This window comes from Ischnura elegans, chromosome 13, assembly GCF_921293095.1.
Source record: "Ischnura elegans chromosome 13, ioIscEleg1.1, whole genome shotgun sequence".
Lineage (NCBI taxonomy): Eukaryota > Metazoa > Arthropoda > Insecta > Odonata > Coenagrionidae > Ischnura > Ischnura elegans.
Window position 1 is genome coordinate 13,777,287 of NC_060258.1, and position 17,540 is coordinate 13,794,826.

At 36.2% G+C, this 17,540-nt stretch overlaps 1 protein-coding gene across 1 annotated transcript in view; it reads left to right on the top strand.

The window, feature by feature from the left end:
* The window catches only part of LOC124170031, a 95,546-nt gene that overhangs the window by 45,905 nt on the left and 32,101 nt on the right, over positions 1–17,540 (top strand). Inside the window, exon 6 of the mRNA XM_046548716.1 lies at positions 16,262–16,349. Coding sequence (XP_046404672.1) covers positions 16,262–16,349 — 88 coding nt within the window. The remainder of the gene's footprint in view (positions 1–16,261; positions 16,350–17,540) is intronic.

The following is a 17,540-nucleotide window of genomic DNA, read 5'->3' on the forward strand; positions in this document are numbered from 1 at the left end:
AACTATAAATGGCTTTTGAGTTAATGTGGCAACCATAAAGTCGATAATCATGCATGTAGTGATAGCCCTTGCCCATGCATTATTATGACCTCTTAAGTTTATTTCCTTACTTAGAATATATGAAAAAATAACAAATTACACACACTCAGTGTACATGAGTAACGTGGAATGTTATCAGGAATATTTATTTATGATAACTATTGCTCAAACAGATGATCCTAGTCATATTATCTTAATGGCTTCAACTGAGAAAATCATGGCGGTAAAATTATTAGATATGAATTGGAATTTAAACGACCGTAGACACCAACTAGGAGCTCTAACGCTGTATTTAGCTTGTGATACCATTTACGGGTATGTGTTATGCTTATCTAAGCTCCTCAGTGATTGTGATCCAATTTATGATTAATATTAGTCATATTTTTGGAAATATACGTAATATCTAAGCTTAATACTTCAAAATAATAGCAAATAATAAAATCAATAGCATTTGTCACCCCCACTAAGATTAATCCTGGATACTTGTGTACCTAAGCCTGCCATAACTGAACTAACTTTACCAAACTGTAAAGGCACCCTACCCCCTCAATCCATACCTATTGTCTCCTCCGTATCACATCTAGAAGCTACCTCTCCTCACCCACCATTCCCATCACTTAATCGTTCATCCGCCTCACTGTCCACTTCACCTTCTCCATTCTTCTCCATACCCACATCTCGAATGACTCTAGTCTTCTCTCGTCCTCCATCCTTACTGCCGGCGTCAAAATGATGTGCCGCTGTACTTCATAAACTTATAACTAGACCTTAGTGCATGCCATAATAATACGTAAATGATACGTCATTTTAAAGGAAATATTATTCTCAATTCACAATTATTTTTTGTTTTATGAAAAATCCAATAAATGACTCCGCGCACCATAAAAATAGCCGTTTTGTCAACTTCGTGAACTTTGTAACTCAACCTAGGGAAAACTATCAATTCTACAACATTCATCTTTCACAATAAGTTGCAAGCATTAATGCAGATTATTAAAATGGCTGTTGCGTATTTTTATAATTCATATTTTGTTGTAATATAACGATAATGGTAAAACTCTATCTAGTCCTAAATTTTACCCCGAAAGAAAAAATAAAATTGATAGAATCACTTTTTAATTTATTTTCAATTTTTCTATGATCCTAAAATACATGAGTTTTATGTTGTGCATATTATATATGGACATCTTAAAAATACGCCGGATAGGATGAATGCTGCGTTGCCACGTCTTGCACGCGAAACTTTGCTTCCTGGTAACCGGTACCACTGGTACTAGCCCCACGCAGCCTCCTTTAGCAACATGGCATTAATAAAAGTTATTAACATTCAAAAATATAAATATTTTTATATTATATAGATCATAGAAACATTGCAAATTAATTAAGAAGTGTTTCTATCAATTTTTGTTTTTCTTTCGGGGTAAAATGTAGGACTAGATAGAGTTTAAACATTTTCGTTATTTTAAAACAAAATATGCGTTCTAAAAATACGCAACAGCCATTTCATTAATTTGAATTAATTTTTGCAACTTATTGTGGAAGGTGAATGTTGTAGACAAAGTAGTTTTCCTTAGGTTGAGCTACAAAGTTCACGAAGTTGACAAAACAGCTAATTTTATGGTGCGCGGAGTCATTCTTTACACTCGCGTGTCTTGATTTTAAAATTTTTCAATAAACAAAAAATATATCAGAATTGGAAATAAAATCGTCTTTCAAATGACGTATAATTTATTATTATGATATGCACTGAAGTCCAGATATAAATTTGCAAAGTACAGCGGCACATCATTTTAACGCCGACAGTAGTGTCGACGTTTCCGCACCGTTGAGAGCTTACACTCCAGACACTTCTCTAACCTTTTCTTCAAATTCTTTCATAGCGAAACTCCCATCAGCTCCTTCCTGTTCATGAGCGCCTCCTTCGCTCATGCTGTTCGCTTCCTGATGTCTTTCACAATAAGTTGCAAGCATTAATGCAGATTAACTCTAATTTGCTGCCTAAATAGTTGAATTGCTCTGTCAGCTCAAGTTTTTCACCACCTACTTTTATCTTGAGTCTCACCTTCCTCGCTTGCGATGCTTTACAACACCGCATGACCTTGGTCTTCTTACGATTAATCCTCATCCCATACTTCTCGCACCGCTCGTCTAGAACATCCACTATAGCCTGCAGTTTCCTCGCTGACTGGCTAATCAACGCCTGATCATCCGCTTATCTTACCGATTTAAACACAATTCCTCCCACTTTAATTCTAGCTTCCAACTCACCCTACGCTTTCATACCTCATTCACAAAGTATTCATTAAAAAGCAGCGATGATAAAGAACCATGTCTCATTCCTCGGCCATCGCTTTCCCATTCAGAATCTCTCTTGCGCAGTCTGGGCCATATACAGATTACGAATGAGTCGCCTATCCCTCCAATCTGCCTATTCCCTGGAGTTAATGCATTAAATTTACCCATTTCACCCATCAAATGCTTTTTCAAAATCCACGAAACATGCATACACGTTGTGATCATATTCCTCGTACCTCTCCACGAGGGTCGTCATTATTTCTTTTGTGTTACGAGTTGACTTCTCTTTTCAAAAACTCAACTGATTTCCGCCCAAATACTCGTCTGCCCTCGCCTCCATTCGTCTGTCCAATATCTTCAGTACCTCTTTCGCCGCGTGCGATGCTAGGCTAATAGTCCTATAATCTCTGCATTCCAAAGCTTTTTTCTTATGCGGTAGCGGAATTAGAACTGTCTACAGGAAATCCTTCGGCTAATATCCTATCTCATAGATCCTGCGTACAAGTTTAAAAAATCTTGCCTCGTTTTTAATACCCTCCATTAACTTCACTCCTCAAAAATATGATTTTCACACATATTTCTAACAAAATTTAAAAATACTTCGGTGAAAACAGCAGAAGCGCCGACGCGCAAACCCACACGCCGCAACCTTTACAACCATATTCCCCATTCTGTCCCGCGCTGTCAAAATCAGTTCATTCATTTAAGTGTTACGGTCCATTACTGCTTGCTTCAGTGCCTTTCTCCCATCAATTGTCACATGTACATTAAACTCAGAATAACTCAAAATTAATTGTAATAACCTTTTCGTACTCTCCTTCCCTAGATTCTTCAGGTGCTCACAAGAGGTATTGTCCACGTCCACTGCTTTCCTAACACCCACATCACGAAGTGCTCTCTCGATTTCCGTATTTAAGATCTCCGGCCCAGGATTATCCCCTCCACTTCACTTTCTTCCTCAATCGTCAATCTCTAAGTCTTGTTCCTTCCGTCATACAGATCATCCATGTACTCTTCACATCTATTGTACGATATTGTACCTTTTATTTGAAAATTCGGGTAAAAAAACACTAAAAGTTAACAAATGTATATTAAATAGTAAGCATAGATAAATACGAAAAAAATATGTCCCACTATGTGATAATGTTTACATGTTTAGGTAAACATTTTTTGGCTCAATATATTCCGTAAAGATCGTCCTGCATGACGCTGAACTTCTTCAAAATCGACCGATTTCACGCAACTATCATTTTTACGGCGAATGCTCCATGTGTGACGGATCCTTGCAGCCGCTCTGATGAACAAAAGTACAAATTATTTGTGTATTTTGCAGACTACATCCTGTAGAATCCGAATATAAGGTCCAAAAATTCCTTGAAAGAATTCGAAAAAACTACCTTTGGCCAGATTTTTTCGATTTAGGACCACTGTGCGGTGTCTTTTACGTAACACCATCACCTGGACTACCTTTCGTTTAACTACTAACATTCGACCTATGTGGCCCTTCCGGGAATAATTTAGAATTAATCTCGTCAGTGCAGCTCTAGGGGTCATAGAAACTAGCAAGACTTTCCACCGCGACAAAGTTGTAGCTCAAGAGAAAGGACATGGAATTTAAACTAGGTTGAAAGAGTTCGATACCAATCAGGGAATCCAGTGAAGTGTCTTGGAAAGAAGTTAATGATTGTGAGAAACACAACGGTACATCAAAGAGATGAGTAACGCAATCTACGCTAAGTAGTTCAAATGAATTTTCAATTCCCATCTTTCACTACTCACCAGGGAATTTTTCATTCCTTTAGAGAAATACAAACAGATTCCTCCCTATAGATTGCAATTTAAATAAACTGCAAAAAGCATTGGCCTCAACCAGGTGATAAAATCTTCTGCGGACGTAGATTACTACATTATTTTAGGGTAATCAGATCACGTCTGACAGGGCAGAATGCAATTTAGTTTGCTAGTGTGCCCATTCAAAATTTTTCCGATTGTGAGTAGTACTTATGCAAAATAGAAAAAAAAACTTTCATTCGTTTTTTGATCGGTCGCCTTCTTCTTGAGCTGTTTGTTATGATTAATCACGTGGCTCAAGGTTTTAGTTGGTGAATAAAACGCATCAAATATTCAATCCCAGTGGTTCCTCACTTATCAGCCATTCATAGGCCTTACAAATGGGCCTCCTGTACTTTATTACTGTTGGCTCTAATGAAAGCAATTCCTTACCACGACGAAATCTTCTCTTTGAACAACTATTTTAAGTGGAAGTTGTTCCCCATTCATGAAAGCTGGCCTGTAACATTCACACTTTCCCATAATAAACGCAAGAAAAATTGGCGGAATGAAAAAGTATTTTTTTCATCTATCCACATATTCCCCTTCCTTTTTTTTACCATTTTCTTTACTTCTGCCGAGCTTAAATCTATCATTTTTAAGGGGATGGACGAAACAACGATGAATGCGGGAACATTTGACATGAATGACAAATAATTGTGATATTCTGAAAGAATTCACAAAAGAACTTAGCCTTTTGTAGGAATATTTGAATTTTACTGAAACACTTTAGTCACCCACTTGGTGTGAATAATTTCTCTTTTCTATTATCTGACGGGACACATATTCTTGCTAAAAATGTTTGCACGCCCTCTCGTCATTTACTTATTAGGATGGACTTGTCTCTGACGTAAAAATTTTGCTCTAACACGAAAATGAGCCATTTGTAAATAAATAACATTCGGATATTTATCCATTATGTGTCATACTAAACAAAAGCGCCGCGAATCTTTTTAGTGACGATGATATCGATGTAATCGTATTCACACTGCTCCATGTACTCCATCAAACTTTCTATGCAGGCGAGTGCGAGGCTGATCTTGAGTGACTCACGCAATCTCCATTCCCTTCGTCGCCGCTTCCATTTTTCCATTTCTCTTGACCTTTACTGACTAAGGTGTACACATTCCATAGTGCAACAAAATTTCTGGCTCCTTGGGCTAAACTCAACTGCATACAAGGCTTCCCCAATATTTTCATGCATCTATCGAGATTTTTTTCTTCTTTTTCAATGGGGAACATCCGCAATTTTTTATAAGTAGACTAAGAAGGTCTCTACCTCAAATGTACTGGCTGAAAATTTCGCAGGTGAATTATGTTTTTAACTGAGTTATGAGTCTTTAAAATGTAATATTCTCCGGCTGCTTGAAAACACGGCCAAAAATACCGATCCGTAACATGACGTCACGGGACGGTATTTACTGATAGCAGACTGAGGAAGTGGATAGAAAACCGGTGTATGCATGGTATGAAACGCAAATATGGCGAAAATAATTGCTGTTTTAATGTCAAACTGCAAACTGTAAATGTTTTGGGTTGCCAAGGTGCTGTTGAAACATATAAAGGGGATTGTTTGCGGAGATTTGGTTGAATTGAATGAAAGTATGTTTAGAAAGATTGAATTAAAGTAAGTTGATTGCATATTTTAATCTACGTTACACACCTACATCATTTGCTCAGTGGAATAAGTGTATTGCAGCATGGATATTCAAAAAGACTAGTATGTGAAAACTATATAAATCGTGTTTAGTGCCCCGTCCCTCAAGTACCTCTATTTTCTCGCTGGGTTTTTGTTTGTGTCCCAAAGGACAAAAATAAGAGAAGAATGTGATTGGTGACCTATTGAACGGAGTTAAATAATTTATTTATATTGTCAATGGGATATTTTTCAACGTAAGTGCTTGAATCAGGCTTACCATAGGGTTTTATTGAATCACCCGTTTTTCTCGGATGGCCATAAAATTTTGGATGTATCAATTTTTTAACTTTGTAAACAACCCTATAAATATAGCAATTAGTCTGCCCACTGAAAGATTAAAGGTAGGTGACTTTTAAGGAGAGTGAATACGTATTAAAATTAAATTACGGGTAAAAAATATGGATGGTATGAGAAATATGATGCTTTTGGCAAAGTTAACTCAATATTTATAAGTGTGCACGAAAAAAAAGATTTGATTAAAACTATCAAACTGGTGTGATAGGGAGTATTTTTGCTAGATATACCTAAAGTTTAATGTAAATTATTAGGTACTTGATTTATTTTACCAAAATCTCTTGATATAATTCATCAAACATTTTAATATTTCATAATCTGGTCAATAGTACGAAAGAGTTTGGTAAAAATAACTGAATTAATTTAATACGATTCTGAGTTTAGTGACTTTCTTCGAAGATATGATTAATTTTACGAAGAAGATTGCTTGTTTGGTAAAAACTTTGAAACTCTACATTGCTATGCAAATTTGGTTCCATAAAATTTAATAAGCGTTTTTATCTGTCGAACGGTCTGTCGTCCCTCTTTTGTTTATTCCAATGCACATTTGCAGTTGAAAGATTCTTAAACCGGCCTCACATAAAAGATAGGTTGGTAGAAATTATTTTGTTTTCATTATTTGTGATGGCGATAACGTTTTAATTTTGTTTACGTTCATTTTTCTGTTTGTTCCTGCTTTAAATTGCAATGTTATCCGTAAGCCGGTGCATCAAAGACAATGATTGAATAGCGTATTATCATGAATATTAAAGCTGTAAGGAAATGTTTGTATATTTCGACACATTAAAACTTCAATTATAGATATTCCTGAGGTATAATCATTCGCGATCATGTTTAATAACATGTGATAAAAGTCAACCTACTAGACACAATCGATGCTAAGGATATGACCCAGCACGTTTAAGTCATCTCTATATCGATGTAAAAAGCCTACAAATAAAGTTTACTTGCTGTTCTGCACCAGATATTCATATGGAGTAACTACTTAATGCAATTGCGTGCACCAAGGATTCCTCTTAAGCTTATAAAGGGAAGCTGTAGTCACACCTTATTCACATTTATAAAACAAAGATTGATTATTTACAATAACAATATATTATGGCGTATGAGTAATCAATTATTATGGCAACCGATTCAGACTAGTTGTTGGAGTTCGTTGCTACCACGCGGGGGACCCACGTTCAATGATTCATGCAGGCGTATTATTTTTCCATTTTTAGTTTGTATTTCTTTAGCAGGAACTTACGTAAAGCTCTTAATCTTATGATTTTCTATCAGAATAGTGTTTCCCTGGTTGAAAATCTTTCACATGTGCACGCTTCGTCGGTTATATTAACATTTCGATTTAGATGGTTTTTATCAAACTGCTGTGACCATTTCAGAAACAATTACCAAATCAGTTTGATAGAATTTATCAAACTGGTTTGGTAATTATTACTGAATTTTTCAGTGTGCCATATGAACCCAAAAGTTTGATAAATTTCATCAGAAATCGATAGTTCTTATCAAACTTTTTTTTCCGTGTGATGCCCTTAACTTTCGCTGCATGTCAACGCAAAGCCTTCAATTTCGACTTATTTTTGCAGCGGGTCTCTGTTCAAAAACAGCAACAAGAGTAAATACAGCGTGAATTTTAGTTGAAATTTATTTTTTTGTCTATCAAATACTCTTTATTGCCTTTTAACGATAATTTGGATCTCAAATCCGGCCGATTGGGGAAAACTATGCAAGTCCCGATTGCTTGGTTACAAAGGGAACACATAAGACAAATTTTCAGCTAGCAATGGATCTACTAAATCTTACTTGCTATTAAATAAATAGGTATTTAAATAAGTTCGCAATAAAATTTTTATTGATCGCATAATTATTTACCAGCTTGCTCCTACTCCACGAATCGCAGTAGTTAGGAAGCAATCACTGTTTTCAGAAAATCATCCGCCATAAGGGAGTAGACCAAAAGTTAACTGTCGGATTGTGCCTCCTTAAATCCCTCTTAACACATTAACGGCCAAGGTTAATATTCGGTAGAAAATTTTAAATTTATCATCATATTTAGTCTTAATAGATACTAGAAAAGAAATGTTGAAACATTTTAGGCTCTAAAAAATTTATTTATGCCAGAAAAATAATCGTGCTTTTTCGCACCTTTGGCGGAATGTGGGTACTTCAGTTAACATATCATGAAAACAAAAATCTTTTTCTTTGCCACTGTTTTATTTATAACAACATAGAAACGCATAAATTAGTATTTAGAATTATTAAGTAATCTTTCATACTATAAACATCCCTTTTATTAATGAAAATTATTTGAATATAAGGGCACATTACAATTTACCCAAAAATATACATTGTGCCTACTACATTACCTACACCTTGTTACCTTTTTCTCGATAATATGACCTGCATTATCTTCTTTACTGTCTGCTAGTAAAGAATTACGAGAAGGCTTCTCTTTTTTCGGATTTGATGGTCCTTTTGCATCTATTTCTTAGTGATTGCCGTAGCTGAATTGGCTACCTTTGATTGACGTTAGCACGTCATACGATCTTTGAGAAATAAAATGGAGATATTTTGAGCCCACTAGTCTTCCTATTGACTTTATATAAATGAACACACTATCCATCAAAGTGGTAAACAATGACCACCACCACTATTTCCCTCTGACTTTGATTCTATAATTCGCGTTTGTATTATCGTGATATATACTCCACCTATGGGCTTATTGCAGTCCCCAATGACGGAAGCTGGGGAATAGTTATTTCTTTTCTTTTAAATGGTAAATTGGCTATTTGTTTCTGGCCACAATTGCAAGAGCTTTCATTCCATTTGACCGTAAACAATTCAGATTCCTCGTCAAAATCATAATCAATATAGTCTCGAGGTTTTTCCAAAAGCCTTAGACTCTTCAAGCGGGTACTTTCCAGTCCTAGTTTCCCAAGTGGTTCAAGTGGCAAAGGATCTCCTTTCCTTCAGTGTTTGAAACAAGGAACATGAATAAGAGAAGTTGCAAAAAAACCAATGTTGAGTAGTATCGGGAATTATTTTCATGAAATGTGAAACAACGATAGCTCCTAATCCTACCTTCACTCCATGAGGGTTTGATTGATTAAGCCCCTCCATACGATAACAAAGTGCATGAGGTAACCATCTGAAGAGAAAAGGCACCATAATTTGAACCCCGATCGAATCGGTTTATTTTGTACCAAAATTTTTGCTTAGTGGCATTTAAATATAAATTTGCTCATCCATAGATAGGTTATGAGAAAAAAATTCAAATAGTAAAAAAATAGCATTCAACATAGTAGGTAAACATTGGTCTCAGCTTTGCAAATTTGTCTGTTTTGTTGAGAAAAAAGGTGGATATTTTCCTTTTTATCCTTCTACTCATGGTTTGACGAACTAATTCAACCCCTTTATCTTTACAATATCTTTAGACAAGTACAAGTCGGGAGCACATGATATCCAGAGAGAATCAAAATCTCAAGGAACATTTCAAGTCTACAGTACTAAATGTAACAGATGCCAATTGCTATCAGTAGCATACTTTTCTTTAAAATATACCATTCTCTTCCAAACCTCGTCATCAAGAAACGGGAGGAAAATGTTAGGTGGAGGCATACCTCCAAATTTACGTCTTAGTTTTTCGTCATACTCCTCCTCTTTAGATATTGGACGACACAAAAACTTATCATTAATATCCTTTTCCCATTTGGTAAAATTAGTCCCTTTTGTCAGACGACTGGACACCTTATTTTGGTACACTGATGGCTTTCCTTCTTCTTCTTGCGCACTCAGTCTGTGCTCCACTATGCCATCGTCTCAATGCGTTTCCAATGTTACCGCGATATCATTGTTAATCTGCTTCGCAGTTGAAATGTTATCAACGATATCTTCTTATTCAGTCAAGTTTTTAACCTCTGGCGGTATACAGATAACATCCGTGGCGTCATTCACAGAATCCAGGGTTTCCTCTAAAGTGATCAAGATGTCTTAGGTGGACATACACCTATTTTATCTACAATCTACAATAATCTACATCTGCAATAGTCTCGGAAAATTTGATTAAACGAAAATGATAATTTTTTTCACTCCTACGTTGCCTGAAAGGTTGATCTTGAAGCTCTAGGATCACCTGGTTATACACGTCGTACCTTAGGAAAGCGTATAGACTTCTGAGACTAACTTCGGGAAACTTTCTTCTAGAAATGGAAGGTAAGATCCATTGATGTCTACATAGCAGTGATCCGTTGTAGAATGACCGGGGCTGTTTGAGAAACTGTACATTATACGCAGTTAAAAGCCGAAGGTTTTGTGGCGGGGAATCAAGCTGCTCATCAGTACACAATGAATAAATGCCACATTTTAGAAGACAACAGTTGTGAGACCAGTGAGATAAGAAAATGCATTTTATGGTATTTTAAAGCCAACAGTGCTTAAATTGATTCACCGAATAATTACAGGGTGGCGCACTATATTAAAGACCGAGGTTTGCTAAATTTGTGTCTCGGTAGGGTGCTTCAGTCCTAATCTGCCATACCCCCAAAACGCCAAAAGTGCGAAAACGCACCATTTTATACACGTGTCAAAATTGTGCATCTCTAAATACATTACTTTATTTTGAAAATCTGAGCAATTAGGCAATGATGGTACATTTATAATACTCGTATTAGGATTCATGAATATTCTTAGTGCACTCGTAAAAAATATTAAGTTGAGAGCTCTCGATTGGAAAGAAATTTTGTAAACTTGAAAAAATATAACTAAATTATCACGTCAAATTTTTTTAAAGAAAATGGTTTAAAAATAAGTTTATCATCTATTGAATAATTTACCATGGAAAAACTATTGAATAACGGAGCAGATTTTTTTCATGAACTAATTTTAAAAAATTGTGTGGTTTGGCACCTTTGGCCGTAAATGGGTTGTCATTTTGTGCTCAGAAAACCTGCTTTAAAGCTCGACCATGATTTTTACTTCGATCTTTTGCAATCAAGGCTCTACCGCTCCACTCTCTTAGCAATATGGATGGTGTACCGTGCGATGACGTAAGAAGTAGTTCCAAGTTGCGTGACTTCAAGCGATATTCGAGAAATTTCAATTATCATTGATGACGTTCATGGAATACTAGGACAGTTTTGGCTTATTTTTTGGACTCTTTAGAAAAGTTTTTATTCAATGAGACATTAGCATGTGGAAAAAATATCAAGCCTGTTCCCCATCGTTTTAAGAGGATATTTTAAAAATCTCACTGGCTTCTCTGGACAGGCCGTGGTGCAAATGCAAATTAAATGAAAATAAAACAGATGAAAATTAAGCCTGACTTCACCAAACCCACACTGAAAACACTTATTACTTTGAAGTCAATGCACATTGGAAAGTATAAAATCACTTACATGAGGTGAAGTTCGGAACAGTCGCTATTGCGTACCGACTGCCGATTGTGCGGTGAAACTTATAATCTTAAGTAAAACACTACTTACCCACTCAGTTATAATTGTCGTAATACCAGATAAGCAGATGGATTTGAATGGCAGTAGCGAGTACCATAATATCCTGACAATATCCCTTTATCAGTGACTTATGTTAAATACATATAGCATAAGTTCTAAATTGTAATCTGATATTCTGTTTTTAGAAAAAAATTGTCAGATCAACTTTTGTTGTTTACTGCAAGTAAATCTAGTTTCTATTGAACGCTACATCTACGTCACATTAAACCTGAAATGCTATACTTTGTAAATAATTGGTTTCATTTTTGTCAGATGATGGATGCGAGATATTAATATATTTGTACCGTGATTAATTCTCTGTAAGCAATCATTGCAAAAAAAAGCGATAAGTTAGGGAACAATACAAGCGGGAAAGAATAGCATTGTCTATATTGAACTTAATTTGAGACCAGGAATGGAGAATGATAAATGTATGCAAATGATTAATGTGGAAATTATAGGTAAAGGTTCCCGTTCTGATGAATATTATATGGAGAGAAATATCATGGCAGCTTAGTAATTCTCCCTACTCCTCAATGCTCAGTAAATGTGAATTGCTGGATTGCAAGCGTATTTTCCGAATATTCACTCGATGGACGTCCATGGTGTCCCTGCTTTTTTATGTCTGGAGAATAATCTGTGAAGATCAAGGTTGGAGATCAAGAATGTGCTATGGCTAGTTTATTGGTTTCCCACCCAATGGGACTGGGTTCACGTTTGGCGGTGACAGTGATTTTTCAGAGACTGCCTGATCCCTGTATCTCAAGTAGGGGGCACTTCAAATGCAGCAGAGCATCCGTAGGATTGGACGTTAAGCCTGGTCCCTTTAGTGCCTTACGCTAGCAATAGATTGAAGCGTATGTGAAGCTTTTAATCACCCTTCCCTTCTTGCCCACATTTCGTGGCATAATAGGAGGGAACACTAAAAATTTAAAATTAGTTTTCGATATTTAAAACCAAAACGATATGAATGAAAAATACACAGGTCAATTTTCAGACCTCAAATCCGATTTTTACCAGAGATAAGTAGCTTCAAAAGTCCGCTAGGAGCCTCAGCCACGCCCACGATGCGAAACGTATTTCAATTGGTAGACGCCGCGTGACGTGTAAATCTCATGAATGTCGCGTGAGCAATGCTTGAGAAAGCCATAAACATTCTGCGTTCGTGGAAAAAGTCCATAGTCATCTCGAAACACAATGCTATTTTTGTTCTTGCTAATTTCAGAAATGTACTGAAGTTATAAATAGAGAGACTGGTCAATTTTTTGTCTCAAAAAGAACAATTTCATTGAAGTGAAAGTTTTACGAGATGAAAAGTTGACGATTTTGATTTGAACAGTATTCACGGCCAATATCCTTGATACTTTAAATTGTGAACATACCTACGTGAATTACTTTCCTTCCTACAGTTTTTTTAGCTTAGCATTTGTAGATGTAAATTATAAAATAAAAGAACAAATCATTGCAATATCTTTCCCCCACTAGCTGCTTATGGACCTCTGAGGGGAGGAAATTTGGAGCTCTCTCCTTTTTTGAGCAATGGTATTCAAATTTCGTTTGCTCAGCATTTTATAAGCAAAGGTCACCTATGTTTCTAGTTATTTTTAAGTCAGTTTCGTACTATAACAATGATAAGTGTCATCAAAATCAGGAGTAAATCATTCACTTTGTTTTTTTATATCAAAGTATCCTTAAGTTCACTTATACTTTCGTCTGATATACTCATTTAGTCATCTTTATAGGTTAAAGGACAAAGTTTTTTCACCACTTCTGCTTCTCAGGAAAATTCAGTATAACTTACTTCTTTCGTAGTTTTCGATTTCGCTTCGCATGTATCCCTGTGAATATATATGCACTCAAAGAGGTAAATTATTTTACAACTGTAAATTTATCACTCTGCTCCTATTTATGTAGAATGAAATGATTATTTCGTGTGCATTTACTGCATACTTGCACCGGTTTTCACCCTTAGTTTCTATTATACTTATCATTGAATGTAATATATGTGACTGCGGTGGCCTCCCTTTGGTGCTGCGGAGGTGAAAATTGAAGGATCGACACTGTTTATTGTAATATTTTCAGCTCGTTTTCTCTTTTTTTACTTATTTATAGATTTTTCCAACCGTAATTTCGCTGCCATTGCAATATATGTTTTTTTTCTAATGCGGCTTTTTAAAATTAGAAATTGGGCAGGAGTTTAGGCTTCCTTTACCCGTATTGCTAAATTTTAGGAAATTTCTAATGTGGTTCACCCTGTGGGAAATGGTGGATAAAATCCCGAGATTTTGGAATTACGTACAGTTTAAAGTCTTGGGGAAGGTGTCACAAATTGCGTTGTTTATTTTACACTTATCCTGGTTCGATTAATGATAGTTCAAATTATTTGCTACTTTTCATTCACTACGAACTTACCTCCGGTTTTTTGTTTAGTAGTTAGAGTTGCTAAGTTATCCGTGTTTATTATTTACTATGCGTGCTTCTATTTATCAAACTGGCGGTACCTCCTCGCGTCAATTGTGCTTATTTCTGCTTTATGTGAGTAATACCATATACATAGAGTAGTATTTCCTGGAATACAAATTTGAGTAAATATTGCGTTATACTGTAGTATATGACATTTCATTGGGTCAGCGTCGAGGAAACTTTCCATTGCAGTAGTTGGCTTTTAATGCACAAGGTAGAAAGGAAGAGTGGAAAGGGCGAATTTGCAGTAAATGCACACGAAATTGTCATTAAATCTAACTTAAATTGAAGCAGAATGACGTACTTGCAATTAAAAAGGAAAACTTTCCCGTCGACTGCATATATATTTAAGCACACACGAAATAATTTCGTCATAGACAACCAACGGAGTAATGGAAACTAAATTTCTTTGAGAAGCAGAGGTGGCTTCCATTAAAATGATCCTCACATTTTCTATAATTACCCATTGCTGAAGAAATATGCTGTTTCGATGCAGCCATTGAGAATCATTATATAGGAGGTTAAAGATAGTGCCACTAGGTGTTGCCATGAGCACCCCAAGCTAATGAATTTCGCCGTGTTGCCAGTTGTAAAGCTTCGGGTCGTTACATGGGGAAACGTATTGTTTTGAAGGGCTTTCGGACGAACAGAAAACTGAATTAACCCACGGTTGCACGCGCTTTTATTGTGACGCGGTAGCACGCGGGGCGGGGAAAAGACCGACTGGTTGCATACGGAGAAATAAACACTAATAAGCACTATAGAAACCATTTATTAGAAAGGTTCTGTCGAAAAACTGTTTAACAGAAGGTTCATATGCATTTTAAGATATCAACAGGGAGAACATAAAAGAAAATTTTCTGATTACAAGAAAAACATTGCTAGTTACAACTCGCAATCAGTCATCCACTCCATCAGCATTTTGGAAACATGATATGCACTTGAAAACACAGTGCTCCCGGCAAATGAGGTTTTTACACCCATTGCACGCTGTCTTTGTTTTCCTATTTTTTTTAGATAGGCAGTAAGCACATCGGCCATCAGCATGGAATCTCATTTTATCACCTCTCTCAAGTAAACCCAATATTTCCCGTAACCGGAGTTGCACAGATAATTTGATACTTTGCTGTTTCTCCCTTTTCAGGAGATGCTTTGCTCGCTAATGCTTTGTTTTGGAAGCCAAGTCCGCAATTTATGATTCGGTATGATGACTCGTTGGTATAATAGGTCGCAAAAGCGATTTGTAATTAGGATTTCTAGGTTTAAATCCCAGATAAGCAAAATAACTTTTCGTATTATCCTTGATGTAAATATACACTCGCGCGCATACAGTATTAAAACATTGCTTGTTTTATGTGGTGCTTTGAAAGACGTTCATTGTCGAAAAGCAAAAATGTAGGGCTTTTCAATCCCAGTGTGGCTAACTGAGCAACGATTTCGTTACGTGTGTTTGTGGACATGAGACATCAACACCTTGTACAGTAAACTCAGCCTAAGATTCGCTATCGATGAAGATGGCTTTGTGATGTAACTAGTTGGATGATGCCGGAAATCGGATGATTGGGGTTTGAATCCAGGCTAAGTCAAAAAATCGATTACTGTGATACTTGTAAGTCAATAAAAAAAATACTGTACTCCATTTTTGCTTCGAGTATCAGCCCGTATGGGGCTGCTCTATAGTAATTCTGTATTCGTACGTATCTCTCCCGAAAAAATACTGCTATCAACGGGAACACAAAAGGAGTGTATTTTTTCCATCCATAAAAAATTTCACTGCAGTATTGTATTCGAGAGTATAAACACACGAAGTTTATTTATCGGGAAAAATACGTCGAGATTGATTTTTTTCATTGAAAATTTCACCCTTGGCTTGCATTTTCACCCGTATACGTAAATGCATACACAATCATTTGCTGCCTACAGTGTTTCCTTAAATCCTTACCAGATTCTTAGGGATCCTTCAAATAACCATTGTGTGATACAATTAGTGCTACAATGTGGCTTTCATTGAAATTTAAAAAACCAATTTCATTGTTAACTTCAATTCAGAAACTTTATGAAAGTTCTTGAAATGGACTAAATTTCAATGTAGTCTGCCTGCTTCATTTCACCATCAGTGTTTTGAGTTGCAACTGTGCTCTTGTCTCTTCAGTGGCTGCATTTGGCTCTCAGCGAGATGCTGTCGGAGCAGCAGGAATGGGCAAACATTGTGAGCAGCCGAGTGATATCCCGTAATGGAGGTAAATACAAATAAAATATTACTCATTCTACTTTCTTTATAGCTCGTCAATCTGATCTGACCAATTTAAACTCTGGCCGTGATAAAAAGCTGCAATAATCAAGTTCATTTGATAACAAGGTTACACCTAGGGCAACAATTCCATGTGACAATTTTCTGACTATCACCAACTGGAGATGTATCTAACGGTCTTCGCCTAATCAATCACTTACTTTCTATGGGTACTTTTGGAAATTATATGCTCATTTTTTTAACGCACTAAACAAATATAACTCTGCAATTTTCCAATCAAATAGCAGTCATTAGAGAGAAAGAGATATATCGACTTCTCTTTCTATTATTTATAATTAACATTCCTGTCTCATGCCAACCTTTCATTTTCATTTTTTATAAATACCTTTGATTTCCAGTCCAAATATTTGACACTTTCCTCATTTCATGTCTTAATGTAAACAATTGAAATGGCTGTCAGATAGGAATAGAAAATTGCGTAAAAAGCAATCTCATAACGTTTTGACTTCTAATGATGGTGATATTTACCCATACGCTAGCAGATTCATAATCTCAGACATAACAAAAATGCTTTGCAGCATTTTATCCCGTTTCTTAAAAGCGTTTCAAAAACGGCGAAAAGCATGCTGAAACAGTACATAATTCTGTCGATTATCGTTTTTTTCTCGACACTGAATAAGTCTTTCCCCGGTATCTACAACGTTTCTATGCAGTCTCAAAAATATTTTCTTCAGTGCTAAAATCGGTTTTTCATGCCCCGAAAAATACCATTTTATAACGTTTTATTTGCGTAATAACTGCACATAAAACAAAAAAATCCTAGAGAAGGGAAGAAGTACGTTAAATCCAAAACACAGCTATAGACCTCACGTGTATGTGAGAACGGAGATATCCGCAGGATGCGAGGAAATACTTTTTTCCTGATATCACCGCGTAGGTTTGTTGTGGCGAAAACGACAGTTTGGCCGGCACTTATTCCAGCCTCTTCAGGTCGAAGAATAAATAATACCGCGCTAAATATTCGGCCTGGAGATGCCAGAGGCATGCGAATCTGTCGTGTTCGTCTCAACAAACCGACGTTATAATAACCGAAAATTTAAAATTTTGTGAACATGTTTCAACCGGGTCCACGATACGCTTTCATTTCTGTTTCGATGGAACTCTTTCCGATTGTTACACT